At 40.9% G+C, this 19,394-nt stretch overlaps 1 protein-coding gene across 2 annotated transcripts in view; it reads right to left on the minus strand.

Moving 5' to 3' along the window:
- ROS1 (ROS proto-oncogene 1, receptor tyrosine kinase) overlaps positions 1–19,394 on the minus strand; it is a gene marked incomplete at both ends in the record, with an annotated part of 95,175 nt that overhangs the window by 64,529 nt on the left and 11,252 nt on the right. For both annotated transcript variants that reach the window (XM_080663734.1, XM_080663733.1), the window contains 9 exons: positions 1,059–1,555; positions 5,283–5,380; positions 6,277–6,461; positions 6,634–6,756; positions 8,457–8,533; positions 9,159–9,360; positions 12,283–12,421; positions 13,349–13,497; positions 15,712–15,772. In XM_080663734.1, the coding sequence (XP_080519860.1) occupies positions 1,059–1,555; positions 5,283–5,380; positions 6,277–6,461; positions 6,634–6,756; positions 8,457–8,533; positions 9,159–9,360; positions 12,283–12,421; positions 13,349–13,497; positions 15,712–15,772 (1,531 nt within the window). The remainder of the gene's footprint in view (positions 1–1,058; positions 1,556–5,282; positions 5,381–6,276; positions 6,462–6,633; positions 6,757–8,456; positions 8,534–9,158; positions 9,361–12,282; positions 12,422–13,348; positions 13,498–15,711; positions 15,773–19,394) is intronic.

The following is a 19,394-nucleotide window of genomic DNA, read 5'->3' on the forward strand; positions in this document are numbered from 1 at the left end:
CTCTCTCGCACCGCCAGGTGGAACCAGGCTCCTGATAAGCAAATGCTTGTGGTGAATCTCTAACATAATTCTAGTGCTTGCATAGCACTTTTCTTCCAGGAGCCCCAACAATACCCCCCAAAATTTGCTTATTCATTTTCAGCTGTCTGTGTGATATACCGCAAACAGGCATAGTTGACTTTGTCTTAAAGGAGAAAATAGACAATGTTTGCTAAATGCCCTAGGCAGCTAGGGGTTGGCAAACTACAGTCCCGGGGCCAAATCTAGCCCACTCCTGTTTTTGTAAATGAAGTTGTACTGGAACACAGCCCAGGTACTCATTTACATATTACCTATGGCTGTCTCTACACTACAAAGACAGCGCTGCATAGCTATATCAGAGACCGTATGAACCACAAAGCTGAACATATTTATAGCTGGTCCTTCATTTATAGAAAAAGTTTGCTGACCTCTGTGCTAGGTATTGTTCTAAGTGTTTTCTACTTATGCATCTTACTTTAATCTACATGACAATCCCATAGAAAGAATTAATATCCCCATCTTCCAGAAGTGAAAACTGATTAAGCAAGTTGTCCAGGGTCATTCTGCTAATAAATGGCAAGACCAGAATTGAGTCCATGTGGGCTGGCTCTAGAGCCCACCTACTTACCCACCACACAAACTGCCTCTCCAGAGGTAGAAGTTCAGCTTTGGAGAGTTTTAGGGAGTTGCTAACATTAATTAAAGGTTATGACGGATACAAAACCTCAACCCAAGTGCCCTAACCCCCTGGCTAATATTCACTCAGACTAGCTTGTCGGTGCCTGGCTCCTAGTAGACACTCAATAAACCTTTGAGCCCTTCTGTTGGGATATAAATGAAAAACATAGACAGCCTCCCAACGCAAAACTAATAAATGCGACTAAATGCGTCAAAACTCCTTTTTGAGCTAAGTAGCACTCTGATTGATGAGTGAATCATCACATATGAGCTCTCAAAACTGAGTGGCAATGTCAAGCAGTTCAAGCTTTCCTTTCCTTCCACTGAGGCCATGACCACGCTGGGGAGAGGGCACTCACTGGCTCCTATGGCGAGGGCTGGAGGCTTCCACTGAACCAGGGCCTGGTAGGATCCAAAGAGCACAGAGACCTGCTGCGGGCGGGCCGGCAGAGGGTATGGCTGGGTGTACCTGCTAAACATGACCAAGTTACCAAACCCAAACTCTTCTATGTGTCTCAGGTCACATCCCACGATGAACTCATTAAAAGACAAAGCATCCTGCCGGAAAACAGCCTTGCCATCGGTGACAAGGAAGTGATTGTTCTCACAATCAAAGCTCTTCACATCAGCAAAGGGGACATGAGGGAGGACAAGATGGGAAGCAGAGCCATCCAGAAATGTTGACATGAAGACTTGGGTGGTGTCGTTGAAGTAAATGATTCGCTTGGACTGTGGCTTTACTGCAAAGTCCTTTAATGTGCAACTCTCCACAATACGCATCGCTTCTGAGTCCCGACCAGGTGGCACCTGGAGAGCTACTCTATAAATGCCATCTCTCAGGAGATAAAAGACATACCTGACGTGGGAAGAAAAGAAGCCTGGTTTGACTCAATGCAAAGGTAGATGAGTAAGCTCCCCAGCCCATTGCTTTATCCAATTGTGCAATCAGAATCGTGTATCTCCGGAGTTAATAAGTACAGGGCTTCCCAAGGGGCAAAAGAGTAAGGATATTTACTACAGATATGCTCTATTGAGTTAAGTTAGAAGTTGGAACACTGAAAAATTTCAGCCTCACTTATAATGCTTAGCATCCTCACTATACATGACTTTTTAGAATCATAGAATTTAAAAGCAAAAAGGATTTAAGGATTTTTCTAATGGAACTTACTCTTAAAGGAAAGCACATTATATAAAAGTTATACAGCTAAACATGTTATTTATTATAAAAAACTTTTCTCCCAAACCCACAACTTTTTAAGTCTAATTCTGTCAATAAACTTTCCCATGCATTGTAAATGAGAAAATGGAAGAAAGCAAAAACATTTCAACCACTTCTTTTAAAAAACCTCAGTTATTAGTTTATGATAAATATTTAGTGAAGCTACTTTGCATTTTTAGTAGACTACGCTTTTAAAAATATTTACAATTGCAGCAATGGGGCTACCATTTTACAACTCATGAAGAAATACCGCAAAAGGGAGCAGGGCCACCCAGTAAGCAGAAGAAAAGAAGCCAATGGAGGAATTTTGAAAATTCATATAATTTGAAACCAAACATGGAGGGAGTTGTGCAGGTGAATTTGTAATAATGAAAAAAGAAACGCCTTATTTTGCTAAAATACTTCATTGATAATCAAACCTGTCAGGATATTAACTAAAACATAAAACTATTAATTTGAATGTAGCCAATTTCAGATTTGTGTTCATGGAGACAGATAGACTTTTGCTTAGTAATTCTTTCTTATCACAAACCTGTGGATTGGCAGGGTTCGAAGCTACAACCGTCAAATCATTGTCCTCGTCCTATTCCATCCCACTCTTGTTCTCCGGATGGCTATTCCAAACCGTTACCAATATGCTCAGGACTCCTGTGCTAGAGCCTTATCCTGAGATATAAACCCCATGCTGAGATATGAACCTACGCTCTTTATCAGTGAAGACTGTGGCAGGCAAAAAGCAGAAACACCGCCCTGGCCGGTTTGGCTCAGTGGATAGAGCATTAGCCTGTGGACTGAAGGGTCCCCAGTTCGATTCCGGTCAAGGGCACATGCCCGAGTTGTGGGCTTGGTCCCCAGTGGGGGCCGTGCAGGAGGCAGCTGATCGATGATTCTCTCATCATTAATGTCTCTCTCTCTCTCTCTCTCTCTCTCTCTCTCTCTCTCTCTCTCTCTCTCTCTCTCCTTCCCTCTCCCTTTCCTCTCTGAAATCAATAAAAATATTTAAAAAAAAAAAAAAAGCAGAAACACCTTGGCTCCTAACTTCCTGCTTTGTTCCCCAAATTCAAATTGTTAAGGCAGTGGTCGGCAAACTGCGGCTCGTGAGCCACATGTGGATCTTTGGCCCCTTGAGTGTGGCTCTTCCATAAAATACCACGGCCTGGGCGAGTCTATTTTGAAGAAGTGGCGTTAGAAGAAGTTTAAGTTTAAAAAATTTGGCTCTCAAAAGAAATTTCATCGTTGTACTGTTGATATTTGGCTCTGTTGACTAATGAGTTTGCCGACCACTGGTTAAGGAATTTCAGAGTAGATAGAAGGAAAAAGTTATGGGGCAGATTACAATTCTTATACTGAAGCAGGGGGGAGTGCAGGTTTCTAATGCTCATCGCCACGTGGGAGGGGAAAGAAAAAGAAAAGAAAGGAGAGGAGAGCTGGGGTGTGGGAGGTAGAATATAGAGGGGAAAGGGGGATGAGGCAGGGATGAGGGGAGAAAGGAAGAGCTTTATAGCAGGTACAAACTCAGTGAGGTTATAATTCAATGGTGCAAAATGACAGCATAAAGGAAACCTTCTTTAATAGCAGGAGAATCAACTTTTTCCCACATCTGGAGTGCTTTGGGAACATTCCCTAAGTGTTGCTAAAAGTTACAACTGGTTTTTACAGAAAGTCTACCACTGCTGAAACCGGTTTGGCTCAGTGGATAGAGCGTCGGCCTGCAGACTGAAAGGTCCCGGGTTCGATTCCGGTCAAGGGCATGTACCTTGGTTGCGGGCACATCCCCAGTGGGAGGTGTGCAGGAGGCAGCTTATCGATGTTTCTCTCTCATCGATGTTTCTAGCTTTCTATCCCTCTCCCTTCCTTTCTGTGAAATATCAATAAAATATATTTAAAAAAAAACAACAAAAAAAAAAACAAGTCTACCACTGTACGGGGAGATGATTAGAAGAAGGCCTCAGAGTAGGAAGTCACGTACTGGTGTCATCCCAAAATAGCTGTGTGATCTTGGGCAATTACTAAGTCAACCTCTTCTTTGCTTTGCTATTTATAAACTTAGGATATTAAAAGCACCTACATCATAGTGTTGAACAAGGATTAAATGGATTGTTGAAGTAATTCACTTAAAACCACATATTAAGTGTCTAATAACTATTAATTATCATTATTATTTCTAGTCACATTTCAAAATCTAAGCAGAAATCAATCTTTTATTTATTGAAAAAAAGAGCCACCGAAGACCTTACTGAGATGCATTTTGAGGGTTTGATTTAGTGGGTGAAGTTCATTATTCTCAGAATGAGTCCTTTTGTGTAACTGCCAGCAACAAAGGTACACTTAATAGGATTTTAGACTTTTACAAATGAGGAAAATAATATTCAGAGAGTCCAAAGGACCTGCCTTACATCACAGGGTTTTTAAATTTTTTCCTGTAATTCAGTGATTCTGTCAAACCTAAGATTTTAAAATAAATATCTAGGAAATCATTAATTAATATGAATAGAAAGGCTTGATTTTAAATCAATATTGAGCAATCTTTTATTCATGAAGTTTAATTTGAGAACAATGGACTTTTTAAAAAGTGAAAATAATTTTATCCCTACAGGAAAGAAAAACGTTTACTAGTAATCTTACAAACATTGGCCTTGCTTATTAGTTACTAACCTATAATTATCTGGCCATAGTTAAGAAATAAATTACACGATAACTTTCTATGTGTTCATCCTGCACATTTGATAAAATAAAGGTCACAGGCATGAAGTTACTTGTTTGAGGTCCTACTGCAATATAGCAGCACACCTGAGCTAAAATGTGTCCATTCCATTTGTAGTGAAGGGAAAAATAGTTATTTGTAATGGAAAAGTTTTACTTGTCGTTAACCATCAATTCTTGTCTCCTAAGGTGGATGCTGGCAGCATTCTGATCAATCAGCCTCTTCATAGGTTTAAGAACCAGACCAGAGAAATGAACTGATGCTGAGTTGTCCAGCAAAAGAACGAGTGCAATGAAAAGAGGAAATGGAAGGGCTTCTTTCGGGGAGCATTGAGGGGGGCAATGAGACCCAGGTTGGGCCATAAAATAGTGACAGTACTAGAACCCGCGTCCCTGAGTCCCAGATGAGAGGTCTTTCCCATATGCCCATATTTTACTGTGAATGAGAAAGGGAAAACTCTTAACTAGAGAAGTTATGGATCCAGTTTGAAAGAAATTCCCGCCTGCCTCTATAGAATGAAAACATTATCTGGATTTATTTAAATTTGAGCTAAGATACATAGATTGGCTCTTCTGAGATGACAATGTTTCATTATTAAGCAAGTTTCCCCAAGTTTCTTACCCATTGAAGAATTCCTATTTCTAAGACTAATCCACTTACCCATTGTATGAATCAGCCACAATTTTTTGAGGAGCAATAATTGAGGAAGGAGTAATTTCCTCAATGTTTGAGCAGTTCTCTAAATCACAAACATATACCTAGAGAATCAAAATTCCAGCAGTAGGATTAGTGTCTGTCTAGATTCAATTTGGCCAACAAGTACTTCTTGGGCATCTGTTCTGTGCTTAGAAATGTGCTGCTCACTGAGCACTTTTTGAAAACATGAAAATGCCCTAAAACTCCATTTTAAATCCTAAGTCCTAATGAGTTCATATCCTATTGACATCAATGAAATACAAGTGCCTATTTTCTTTGGTAGGCACTCAACTATTTGTAATACTTAGGCTGACCCAAGCTTATGGACTTCCAGCCATAGTGACTGTGATAAGCCTGTCCCCTTCAAAGAAGGAAACTTGAAACACCTCAAGACTGTGTCTTCTCAAAGATTTCAGTAATACTGGTTTTCAGAGATGTAAAGTCAACCCTGGTTATTATATAATTCAAAGTGCTTGCAGCTGATTTTGACCATGATGGGCAGTCCTACCTAATTATAATACAAGTACCACCTCTATCTTATGAAAGTTGAATTATCATTAGCATAAACTCATGGCTCTGAAAAATCACCAATAAAGATGATTCACATGAAGGACTAATACTAGGTATAGACCCTCCTATAGAGCAGATCTATGATTCATTGTTAACCTAGTGTCTAAAACATCCTATATAATAACAGGCTAATATGCAAATTATCTCCTCACTGGCCAACTGCCTGCAGCCCCTCCTCCCCTCACCTCCCCCATCCCCACCGGCCCAATGGATCCCCATTGGGGCAGGCCAGCTGGACCCCACCCATGCACAAATTCTTGCACCAGCCCTCTAGTAGTAAATAATCAATGAATACTTATTTAATGAAAAATCATGTTTACTTGTAAACACACCTAATATACATATGAATATCAGTATCTGCTTATTCACTTTAAACTCTCAGACTAACCAGTTCATCCATGATGAAATACATTCTCTGATAAAGCCAGTCGATGGAGATGGAAGTAATCACTCCTGAACCTCTGTAAACAATTCTCAGGTCAGACACATCAGACATGTTGGAAGCCTCCTTGACCCATATGAGAGTCCCTTCAGAGAAATAAACAACTTGCCGCTGGACATGAACTGATATTCCTAGAAGACCATGCAAATGCACGTGCGTTATTTTATAGCACCGGACAAAAAACTTACATAAAAGGTAATTTAGTTCATTTTTCATGAAGAGATTAAAAGAGAAATCAGTAAAGATTCATTTACTGGATCTTTCTTTTCACATGAAGGAAATATTTCTCTCTACTATACTGACCTGTAATGTTATGGTGTGCAGCATCTGACTGAAGGCACTGTGCTTCATCTACTAGGTGTTTTAAAGATCTCTTTCTTAGAGAAGATTTTCTGGTTAAAAAGAGCCACTGTTCCTCTTCTTGAACTAAAATGACAACACGATTTACAGAGACAACCCCAACCATATACACATCGACACGAGCAGATCAATGCCACCCTCCAAAGCAAGGGGACGAGCATTTGAAAGAGGCTGGTTAGATTTCCTCTGAAGGCACTGGGGCATTTCAACTGTGGTGTATATCACATTATTCTATGATAGGGATAGCAAGTACAGTGTCAACCAAGTGGGTTGCATGTGTATGTGCCCCTAAGTGCCCTCAAAATAACATGACATGGAGTATCGCCATTCTCAACAGCCTTGCCACAAGAGAGGTTCAGCTCATTAGGGTCAGCCATAAGAATTTGACTGCTTGATGGAGGTGGTCCAGCGCAGGCCAGAGTGGGTGTTACACAGCGAGCGTGTACACACACACACACACACACACACACACACACATACACACACACAGGCATTGGCTGTCTTCCTATTGTCTTCAATATCTCTCCCTGAGGCAGGAGGAAAGTCCTTGGAGGAAGGAAATTTGAGGACAGCAGAACTCTGCTTGAGGTCCTATTCTATTGGAGACTGATGAAGTGTGTGCTGGTGAACACTCTTAGGGCAATTAATAAATGTTATGCAATAATCACAGTAATGACAAGCTTAAGCCTGCTCTATATTTAACTTGCCCTTTGGACATGGTTTTTGCATAGCCAAAATACCTCTCCTTTCCTAGAGTCTCATAACAGCCCAAGAAAACAAAGGCTGGTGACAGGTGACATTCAATACCCATGGGCATACGTGTGTGCAATTAGGTAAGGGGCTCTAGTGAAAATAGACTAAGACTCCTAGAATTCTGGATCTTTGTGTGTTATTCAAAACTATTATACTAGATTCCTCCAAATATTTCCGGTGCTTCTTAGAAAGCATTTTCATTTATTGTTTTGCTCACCTAGCCATCATGCAATAAGTATTCAGTCTCTCTAGGCAATTGTTAAAATGCCAAAGGCCACCCTAGCTGGTTTGGCCCAGTAGATAGAGCGTCAGTCTGTGTACTGAAGGGTCCTGGGTTTGATTCCAGTCAAGGGCACATGCTCGGGTTGCGGGCAAGAGGCAGCCGGTCAATGATTCTCTCTCATCATTGATGTTTCTATCTCACTCTCCCTCTTCCTTCCTCTCTGAAAACAATAATATATATTTTTAAATAAATAAATAAAAAATAAAATGCCAAAGGCCCCCCAAAAAAAGGTACTTATAAAATAATAACAAAAGCTAATTTGATAGATTGGATATTCAGAGTGGTAAAATGGAGATTATTAAATCTAGATATATTTGAAAACTTAAGGAGACTGGGAGAAAAGATATCTGCTATGTATTAAATGACAATGATGCACAATATAAAATGGGGGTTGAGGCAGAAAGATTATGTATTACCCCTAAGTGTGTAATGTTACACTCACTAGTGATTTTACCTGAAACCAAGGATTTGCTTGAGGCCATTTTTTTTATCCCTAAATTTTCTGATTTTACTCTTTAAATTCCTAAATTCTAATGTGAAACCTTTCCATGTAACAACTTACTTCTATACATCAAATCGAAAGCTTTCCAAGTACCATAAAGACAGTGTCCATCTGGGCAGAAGAGGGGGGTCTGGAGGAACACCAGATGACTCAGGACCTCTGAGAGCCGGACCCACCCTGGCCACCCCCTCAAGTTCTGTGTAACAGAAGAGCAGCACTGGGCCATACCTGCTGGGGATGGGGTGGTAATACTAGATTCTGCTTCTGGCCCCTCACCAACTGCATTGACTGCTGCAATAGAAAACCTGTTCCAAAAACAATTTGGAGAGATGTGTTTTACATGGCATGGTGTGAACGGGAGATAAAAATAGAAGGAGCAATAATGTTTCTATTTAAAGGGCAATGTGACAATGCATGTATCTAGTTACTTGGTGCCAGTGCTGGGCACTAAATGGCCATCAATCACATCCTTGTTTGCATTTCCCATAGAACAGTTCAGGGTCACAGAGGTCAAAAACTGAACTCTGCTATCTGCATGACCCCATTCTTACCCTAATTTAGAGGGACTTAGTAAATGCTAGAAAAGCTAACAATAATAAAATAATAACCCCTAACAGTTAATACAAAATACCATTAACAGAATTTCACCTCCTTACTGTTTTATGTTGAATTAAATGAAGAAATGGTAGTCATGGTATTTATGATGTCTTTTATTAGCCCATATTTATAAGGATCCTCTGAATATAACAGAAATACTTGAGAATGTTTCTGTTTAAGATGTGTGATCTAGTAAGCATGCAAACTTGAGGAAAAACACAACTTCATCCCAACAATTGGACTTCTCAAAATACATTTAAACGATGTTGCTTAAATAATAATTATGCCTACAGCCATGCTGGTTACATTTTCCTTGCACCACTTAATTCTTACCTGTAGGTGGTATTTGGCAGAGTAGAGTAAAACTGGAAACTGGTTCTCTGTGTTCCTGAATGTAATTTGTGATATTTGCTGATCAGCCTTAAGTTATAACCCAAAATAGGTCCGCCTGGGAATTGGGGTGGAGCCCAACTGACTTCCACGGTGTCAGGACTTGAGCTCTCAATATTTCTAATGAAAGGAGCAGTTTCAGGAACTAGAAGAGATAATGGTGACACAGTAAGCAGAAACATGTACAGGGCTTATGTTTTTAAAGAGGATAGAAAACAATGTCCTGTTTTCTTGAAAAGGTAACATAAGTGAAGTACTTGAATCAATATTCTAAATAAGTGATAGACAGAAGGTGGTAAGATATCTGTGAGCTGCAACTCTTGATCCCTAAGTCTTAGCCCTTAGCTGTTTTCCTAAGGGACTCTTTCAAATGTTATTTTCCCCACTTCTAACTTATGAACTAGACTTAAATGTGGACGTATACAGATAGGATAAGTATTCTAGAAAAAAAGTTGTCAAAAAAAAATCTCCAGAGACTTAAAAGAGCTGAATGTGAGGCGGAACCAAGTTGGGAAGGAGAAAAGAATCCGGGAACAAAACTGAGTCAATGATTAGCATGAGTTGAAAGAATTAAGTCCTGGGGCCTTTTCACTCCCTTGGAGTGCTCTGCCTGACCAGTTCCAGCTGAAGATATGGGTTCAGATAAGCCTGAGCTAGAACAGTCTGCTTCACCTGATGACCCAGACTATACCTTCCTTCCCCGCTCCCAGGGTCCCTTGGAATCCAGGTTGACTGCACGTTAGCTACACTCCTTCCCTTGCAAAGAATTAAAGAAGCATGCATTAATTAATTAAGCATCGTAGACTTCAGAAGCTACCTAAGTGGCAAAGAACAGAAAGGAAAATAAATGATTTAACAGCCTGTCTTCCGTTTACGTCTCCACCTACTTCTCATACCTCCCACCCTGAAACCACATGTTTTACTCCCTCTGTCCATAAAAAGTTGCACTTGAATGTCCCTTTGCTCTTTAGTAGCCTCTTTCCCTCTGAACACTTCTGGCAAATGCTCTATATCACCCTTGATTTATTAGAGTTGGGAGAAATTAGGCAGTTCAGCCCTCACACTGGACTGGCAGAGGGGGGCAGGGGAGGGTGACGTCGGTAATAGTGTCAACAATAAAAACAGAGTTTAAAATAAATAAATAAATAAAATAAAAAGGCCTTTATTGACCTCTCAGCCTTTCTCTGATACAATTCCTCCCCAACTCTCAGACTGATCTTCGGCAAACACAAACATCCCTGCATCACTCTGCTGCTCCGTGCACTCAGTCACTGTGGTGAAGAAGGACGTGGGAATTATGTCAAAAAGCCTAACTCATTAGGGTTAAGGCCAGATATAATCTGCTCTACTTCAAGCGAGTTCGATCCCACCTACGTGGTGTGATTATTGTTCAAATCTCCCCACAAAAGCCCTCCCTGAAAGACTGGTCAGATTAGGCAAGGTAATCCTTGCCCCAAACCATTCTTGTTGGTTAAGAAACTATCTACATAAGGGCCCTAATTACAAGGCAGTTATACCGCCTTAAAGTCATATATTTTCCATAGCTAACAGGGAATAGGACCACGCAGCAATGGAACACAAAACAGGTAACTTCATATGCTTTGATGTGGCTAGAAAAGTGAGGGAGAATTGAAGCATGAGATGCTATCCGTGGAAAGGCCATCCGTACAGGGTCTGGGACACCCGGAGGGCATATCCTGGAGAAAGGCCCAGAAATGGAAAGCAAAATTTGTGTTTTTCATTATTTTTATTTGACAACCGTGGTGTCTCTCCAGCACTGGAAAATGATCCAGCACAGTTGAAGCACATCAGGCATTTTTCTGAACAAAGACAGATGCACGTATTCTACTCCGACCTGCAACATCGCAAACATGGTCCTAGTTCAGTGTCTGACCTGAGGGAACGGTCAGGAAACAACCCGCAGAGGTGGCCACACTTACAAGCAAGAAGAGGACCCTAGTCAGGGAGGGGGAAATGCCCAAATCAGATTCATCAGCTGTCCTTCCTTAGGTGCAAGGCCTAGTTCCGTCAGAGGGTCTCTGCGCACAGCTGCATCTCCGAACGGAGGGGTAGGACAGCTAACATCTGGCCTGGAGTCAGTCCGCGCAGGTTCCCTCAGCGACCTCTGAGGCTGAGGGCACCAGGCAGCTCTCCCTGAATGTCGGCCCCAGGAATTCGCCTCCCTAAAAGGCTCGAGGCTTGCATCCTTTTCCTGATGTGAAAGTCACATCTTCAAAAGAAGAAATCAGAAAATGCTCCAATATATGTAGTATTTCTTTTAGCTATCTCTGATAAATGTAGTATAAATGTATTATTGTGACCTTCCAGCTGGTCTCTCTACTTGCCAATCTCTCTCATTCCCTCAATCCATTCCATGTGAAGTTGCCAAAATTATCTTTCTGGGGGGCATGTGAAACAATTGCTCTTCTGCTTTAAAACCTCCCATAATTCCTAACTGCTTATTGAGCCTTGCTCTGGCCATCTTATTTATACTGCAACCCGACTCTCCTTACCCTCAACCCCCCATTTCCAATCCCCTAAAGCCGTGGTCGGCAAACTGCGGCTCTCGAGCCACATGCGGCTCTTTGGCCCCTTGAGTGTGGCTCTTCTATTTTGAAGAAGTGGCATTAGAAGAAGTTTAAGTTTAAAAAATTTGGCTCTCAAAATAAATTTCAATCGTACTGTTGATATTTGGCTCTGTTGACTAATGAGTTTGCTGATCACTGTCCTAAAGGACAGTGATCATATTCAAAACACTCCTCTGACAGGGTGCACGGCGCCTTCCCACCTACGATATGCTTTCCTTATTTATTATGTTTACTGCTTCATTTCTATTCCACCAAAACGTGAACCCCACAAGAGCAGGGGTTTTTGCTTCGATCACAGAGGTATGGTGAGCATCTAGAATACTACCATAAATAAATCTATGCCATCATTAATTGATCCATTCACTTGTTGAATGGATCAATTAATGATGGCACAGATTTATTTCATTGTTTAAAATAAAAACACATTAAACGAAAGCTTTAGGATAATCTATTTCATAAGCAATAAGGACACGCCATACCTCCATGAGGGTGAGTCCTGTAACTGGGGCTTGGGGGAGAAGACAGCTGCAGCCGGCCTGTGAAGATCCAAACCACTCGAAAAATATACTCAGTGAAGGGATGCAGGGGCTCGACCACATAGGACAGTTTGGACACAGCCTGGATCAACGAGAGATCAACCGTCAGCACTTGTAGAATCACCACCTCCACGTGACGCAGAGCACAGATGAATGTGGAGAAGGTTTGGATGTAGGGGACTTGGCACCTCCCAGGCCAGATGAAATGAAGGTCTGGAGCTTGGAGCTGAGCCATCCAGACATCAGCCTGTGAAAGTCATATAGAAACTTTTTCCTGCTTCAAAACTGCCAAATTATGGATTCAATTATATGGTATTTACCACAAAGCTTTACTTTAATTGTTCAAGTCGATACAGGGTGTCGCAAAAGAATGTATACATACTTTGAACCCATTATGAATTCCAATGGGTTAAATCTGAAAAGAAAGAAACATCAATTGAGCTATTTAAGCTGTTAAAGTATGTATGCATTTTGGGGGACACCCTGTATACTTGGTGTCTTAGGGATATTTTTCTCTGAACTGTCTCATGCCTTCCTAAAAGGGCCAGTTCTGATACCTTCCTGCCCTTTATCCTTGTTAGAATCATTTTAAGTGGGATGGGCAGATAATGACCAATAGTATGAGTAGTTGGTTATAGGATGCTGTGCTGAAGGAATAATATGTATGTCTAGTATATTTCCCTAAAAAATAAAAGGGTTTAGCAGTAACATGTTAATCCAAACCACTCATTTTATGTTTGACTCTTCCCCAGATGGTCTTTATCCCTGTAACTAGAGGCCCAATGCACAAAATTCGTGCAAGGTAGGCCTTCCTTCCCCCAGCAGCCAGCACCGGCTTCCCTCTGGCACCCAGGACCCGGGCTTCCCTTGCAGCCCCGGGTTCGTCCGGAAGGTCATCTGGTCTAATTAGCATATTATGCTTTTGTTGTTATAGGTTACATGTAGTAATTTGGCACTTTTACTAACTTGGGGGAAAAGACTGCTTACGTACATGGGCAGCTTTCCATACCTCAGTGTAAGTCCAGCTCCCCGGATGTTGTGCATATTTCCACTGAATGATGTATTTTATTCCAGAGACGTTGGCAGACTTCCATCGCAATGTCACACTTTGGTTCCCAATGGAAGAAGCAAAGGGCGCAGTGGGGAGGTCTACATTTTCTGGGTGGAAAACAAGATTTCATTCACCATGCGCCAACATTCCCACCAACAGTGTGCAGTTTCTCCACATCCTCTTAAACACTTTTACTTTTCCGGGTAGAAGGGACCAGAGTTTTACACATACAAGTAAATGTATATTTCATAGCTTTAAAAAGACATTTGTTTCAAAGCTGTGGTGAAACAGAGGTAAAGTAGGTTTATTCTAAAATAGCAAGACAGGAGTGAACCAAATGGGAAAGAGAAGCTAAACTGAGCTATATACTTGTTTTAATACAGTACACAGCCCAGAAGGCTCTGGAATGAGATAACTGGGTTACAATTCAAATTACATCCCTCTCCAGCTGTACAGCCCCAAGCAACCCCAAGCAGGTATTTATACTTGTGCCTCATTTTTCTCATCTGTAAATGAGGCCAATGATAATACTTATATCTCCAAGGAAAAAAGAAAAAGAGCTAATACCTATAAAGTACTTAGAACAAAACCTGACTCATAAATGCCTAATAAATGATAGCTATTCATATTTCAATATATTATTGGTTACTATCATTCCTGCCATGTGGAAAAGGGGCATGGAGGGTATCTCAAACAGAATAAGATAGCAGACCAACAGGTAACTGGATCATGTGCTCAAGACAAACAAGGTGTTAGGTGCCTGGGCAATACGATTTGTTGTAACAAACTAAGGATATGGTTGTAAGCACAAATGCCTTTATTTAGACTGCATACATCTTATCTATCAGTGGTACAGACACTGATGCAAAGCCAGTGAGAAATTTAAAATAAAGCACTAATTATACTGGCATTCTAACCAAATTGTATAATTAAGTGGGTGGTATAATTTCAGAATATTAAAATGGGATGTAAATCAGTTTTCCAAACTTTCTCAGTTCTGAAATCTTTAGTTTCTCAGTAATTTTTTTAAGATTCTCTGGACCAAAAGAATAGTCTAACAGTTCCATTTATTATTATAACATAAGTATGCATGCTCTATCAACTTAATGGATTTGAAAAAATAGCACATACACTTAAAGACAAAATAATACATTTGTTTCATCCTTAAAATGATTGCTAACTAATGGGATCTGTGTGCTTCTGGGGGACTGTACAATGTCTTTAATATTGTAATCAGATTGGGTACCACCATCTCGTTTCTTGTCCCATGTTGAGTTTCTCATGGTACTTGTTTTTACAGCCCAGCATCACAAAGATATGATATCAACGATAGGAACGTAGTGCAATCCATTGTTTATAGCATGAATTACCTCCAGCTAGTAGTTCTGCTGTAGGCAGTTAGACAGACGTGAGCAGAGCGAGGATGAGGGGCCAGGTACAGAAGGTCACGGAGGTGGAAAGCCCCAGGTGCCTAGCTGGTCAATCAATGGCAGGGTGGGGCCTTGCCCCCAGGGTGACTTTTCCTCCCCTAGCATATCACTGGTCATGAGATTTGGACCTCCTGACTCTTTCCTCCCTAGAGATAACATCAAGGCCTCAGTTGTTTTTCAGCTCCAGGCCCAAATAAGCAACAAAACCAGCAAGAACTGACGTCTGGACCAGCTTCTGTACGTCATGTAAATGTCCTAGAGTCTTGTAGGGAGCCATGCTTCTGGGAGGTGCTTTATTGAATAACTGCTAGCTGAATAATTCACTGAACATTACATTTAAAAATTCCTATAGTCTCAGTTCATTAAAACCAGCCATGGGCAAACTACGGCCCGCGGGCCGGATCCGGCCCATTCGGCTGTTCTATCCAGCCCGCGGAGCCAAAAGAGCAGAGGGTTCTCTTGGTCTCCCCTCCGCTCCTTTACTTTGAATTTATATTAGTTCACACAAACACTCCATCCATGCTTTTGTTCCGGCCCTCCTGTCCAGTTTAAGAACCCATTGTGGCCCTCGAGTCAAAAAGTTTGCCCACCCCTGATTAAAACAGTGGCATTGCCTGACATCAAGTTGGCTCCTTCACATTTGTCTCTCTCGTTGATAGGAGTGATTGCATCTACTGAACGAGGGCAAAATCAGGTTCTAAACATCACTCATGTGCTATGTTCCCCTCCTTGGCTCTGAAAGAGGAGTCTCACTGAATCTCTATCAAAATGGCTTTCATAGTTGAAATTATGGAATTATAGATAGATAGACAGATCTGAGTGAGCTATAGACGTTAAGCCCAGGTTCCGAGAGTGGATAATTTTCAGTAATAACTGCATGTGTCCGCTTACCTAGGACTTCCTCCTCATAGGCACCTTCAGAACTGCTGCAGCCGACCTCACAGGACTCTCGCTGTGGGAGACAGGTCGCAGGCCAGTCAGTGCAGCCTTGCTACTGCTTTGGCTGAGAAGCTTCTACTGCATTTTGAAATCTCGGTGCCTGATAAACAAGTACCCCTGCATACCAATGATTGCGACTGTAATAAAGTTCGCATTTGCCAGTGAGATGGGAACAGCACCTCTCAAACTTTTTTGATCATGTCCCAGATTTCAAAATACATGTAATGAAAGAACTTGGTGCACAAATACATGTTGGGGGGAAATATATTCTTGAAACAATATTTACTTGTTCCCTCCTTTTAACAGTTTTATTGAGATCTATTTCATGCACCCTAAAATTTACCCATCTAAAGCACAGAGCTCAGTGATTTTTAGTATATTCACAGAATTGTGCAATCATCATTATAATCTAATTTTAGAATAGTTTCCTCCCCAAAAGATATCCCATTCTTGTGATGCGATCTCTATTCTATTCTATTCTATTCTATTCTATTCTATTCTATTCTATGCTAATCCATTTCATTTGCTTATTGGGACTCTATTCACTAAATTGATTTCATGACCCATTCATGGGTCACACCTCACAGTTTGAAAAAACACTGAGCTCCACAATGCAATTATATTTGCCATCTCAGTCAAAGATTTGGTGAGCTAATAACCTAAAACTCTAGCCTAAGATTATACCTATTTATTTCCATGCCTTTCTTGAAAAATTAAAAACGGACTATAATCTTTATAATCACTGAACATTTTAATGGAGGTCTTAATACCAACGTTAAATTTTAAGGTCTACAAAAAAATGTAATGATGGTTAACATAGTATCTCAATAACCAAAACCAGAGTAAACATTTTGATTTACTGAGACACAAATTTCCTGGAACAGATGTATTAACATCAGCTGTGAAGAAAAAGAAACTTGGAGAAAAGACACACATTGTAAAACTACAACACAATCATGATCAATCTTCCTGGTCTCATTCCACTTATAATGCCTAGGAAAACATGTTATTGTTTCTCATGATAATAGTGGAAACCATGGCACAATGGATTTGCCCTAAAAATCCCAGGTAGAAGGCTATGATTTGCAAATACTAGTTGGCCAGTGTTTGGTCTGTGAGCTCAGAGGAAGCAGAGCCTGATAAGCCCAGGTTTGCTTAGTTAAGGATTAATTTCAACGCCTCAGGTTGGGCTCCAGATTATTTAACTTAAGGGTTTAATATACTTTTCACATCTTTCAGGTTTCAGTAAAATACATTCAATACATTTATTATCTGAAGAGAATAAATATACCAAGTGGCAGCAAAATCATCATGTAACATAGGATTTTGTTTCCAAGAAAGAACACTGAGGAGGAAGAAAGGAGATGGAATCATGTTTATTTGGAAATATAGCTAGTGCTGACTATTGGGAATATATGGGCCTCGTTCTTCTAAATTTTTTTTCAGGGGAAAATATGTAACAAAATTCTGATCTATTTAGGCATTTAAATATTTTGTTTTGTTTACTTTTTAGGAAGCTTATATATTTTCCAGTTTTATTGAAACATAATTGACATATAACGTTGTGTACATTTAAGGTGTACAATATTTGATGCATTTATATATTGCAATATGATGATCACCATAGCGTTACCACCATCTTGTCACATAATTACCATTTTTTAAATTCATTTTTTAAAATATATTTTTATTTATTTCAGAGTGGAAGGGGGAGGGAGAGAGAGAGATAGAAAAATGAACGATGAGAGAGAATCACCGATCGGCTGCCTTCTGCATGCCCTCTACTGGAGATTGAGCCCGAAACCCAGGCATGTGCCCTTGACTGGACTCGAACCTGGGACCCTTCAGTCTGCAAGCTGATGCTCTGTCCCCTGAGCCAAACCAGTCAGGGCAAGATCAATTTTTTAAAGTAACATTCAAGTCTCTCTCTCCCTGTCTCTCTCTCTCTCTCTCCTCCCGTCCCTGCTCCATCCCCCATCCCCCCACCCCTCAACTTGATCTAAATAATTTTGGGCTTTAAATGAAATTACCCAGTGTTTCTCAAGCTTGAGTTGCCTGGAGAGAATGTAAAAGCTGTTAAATTTAAGGAATTCACAGGCTCTAAGCTAAAAGCCTTTGTATATTCCAGGCTACTGAGCTGCCATTCCACTGCAGAAGCCAGGTTCACACTTCCCAGGGGCTGCAGCAGCCTGCTGTCTGTTCCCATCCACACTCCCATTTCTACCATAGCAGCAAGGCCATCATTGTCACCATCCCTCTGGCTCCGCCTGGCATGCATGCCGCCAGGGCCTTTTCTTGCCCTGAAACACAAGGAGGACACACCCATCACCCTTCAGGGGTGCCCCTTGGGCAGCTGCTCCATAAGAATGGTAGCTTCACTTTCTAAAAAACCAGGGTCCATGCACCCAGAGAAGAAGGAAAGGTCAGTGCAGGCAAGCACAGAGGACAAGGGAGAGGGGGCCAGATGAGACAGGGGAGTCAGCAAATGTCGACATAATTTTTCTCAAACAACAAGAAGCAGCCTTAAGAAGATTAAGAAAGAGTATAACCTGTGTTTTAAATGATCAGGAATAAGCCATCTTACTTGCGGACATCATTTTCCAAGTTTAATTTTGCTACGCTTTCACTTCCAAGACTATTTCCTCCAAGGAACATGTGCAAAAATTCCAAGCTCCCTAGGTTAAAGCATGAATGGTTGAAGAGCTTGAGTTCCTACAGCTGAATTTAAAATGTCTATCTCTATCGCTATCTCTACAGAGCATGTACTTCTCCTCAGTTCTGCGTTAAAGTCTAACGTTTTGAAGTGTAACACAGCAAGGTATAAATAGAAATGAATAGAATTATATGTTAGAACACTGAGAGAAAATATTTATATTATCTAAGCAGCATAATGAGTCAGAGCGGTGGTCGGCAAACTGCGGCTCGCGAGCCACATGCGGCTCTTTGGCCCCTTGAGTGTGGCTCTTCCACAAAATACCTCGGCCTGGGCGAGTCTATTTTGAAGAAGTGGCGTTAGAAGAAGTTTAAGTTTAAAAAATTTGGCTCTCAAAAGAAATTTCAATCGTTGTCCTGTTGATATTTGGCTCTGTTGACTAATGAGTTTGCCAACCACTGAGTCAGAGGGAACGATCACATCAGGCGGCTGCTTCAATGCCTGAGACACTTGAACTCTCTCTGACTTCCTACACACAGTCCTCCTGGGACTGTTGCTGTTGTTGGGGGTTTTGAGGTGTGTGTTGTTTTTTGTTATTTGTTTGTTTGGGTTTGTTGTTGGTTTTAGGGTGTGGGGTTTTTGTTTGTTTGTTTGGCTAATTTTGCTTTTATCACTCGAGAGGGTTCTTAGGCAGTGCTGTTGTTGTTTTCAACCAGGAAAAACTTTTCATTGTCTATTTACATTGTGGCACCTCCCCACCCCCTGTGTTTTATTTCTTCTTAGCTAACCCCACCACCATTCACCCCCAAGGAAAAATCACTCAAGTACAGAGTCATCACAGACTATGGAGAAATTATTCCAATTACAAATTTATTTTTATTTGTATTATCAAATAAAGGGGAATTTTTTCATTTTACGAATGGGTGATATTTGTACTCCTTCCTCAGGCAAGATAAGTAGTTCTGTTCTCTGGTTTCTAAGG

This window comes from Plecotus auritus, assembly GCF_963455305.1.
Source record: "Plecotus auritus genome assembly, chromosome: 4".
NCBI lineage: Eukaryota > Metazoa > Chordata > Mammalia > Chiroptera > Vespertilionidae > Plecotus > Plecotus auritus.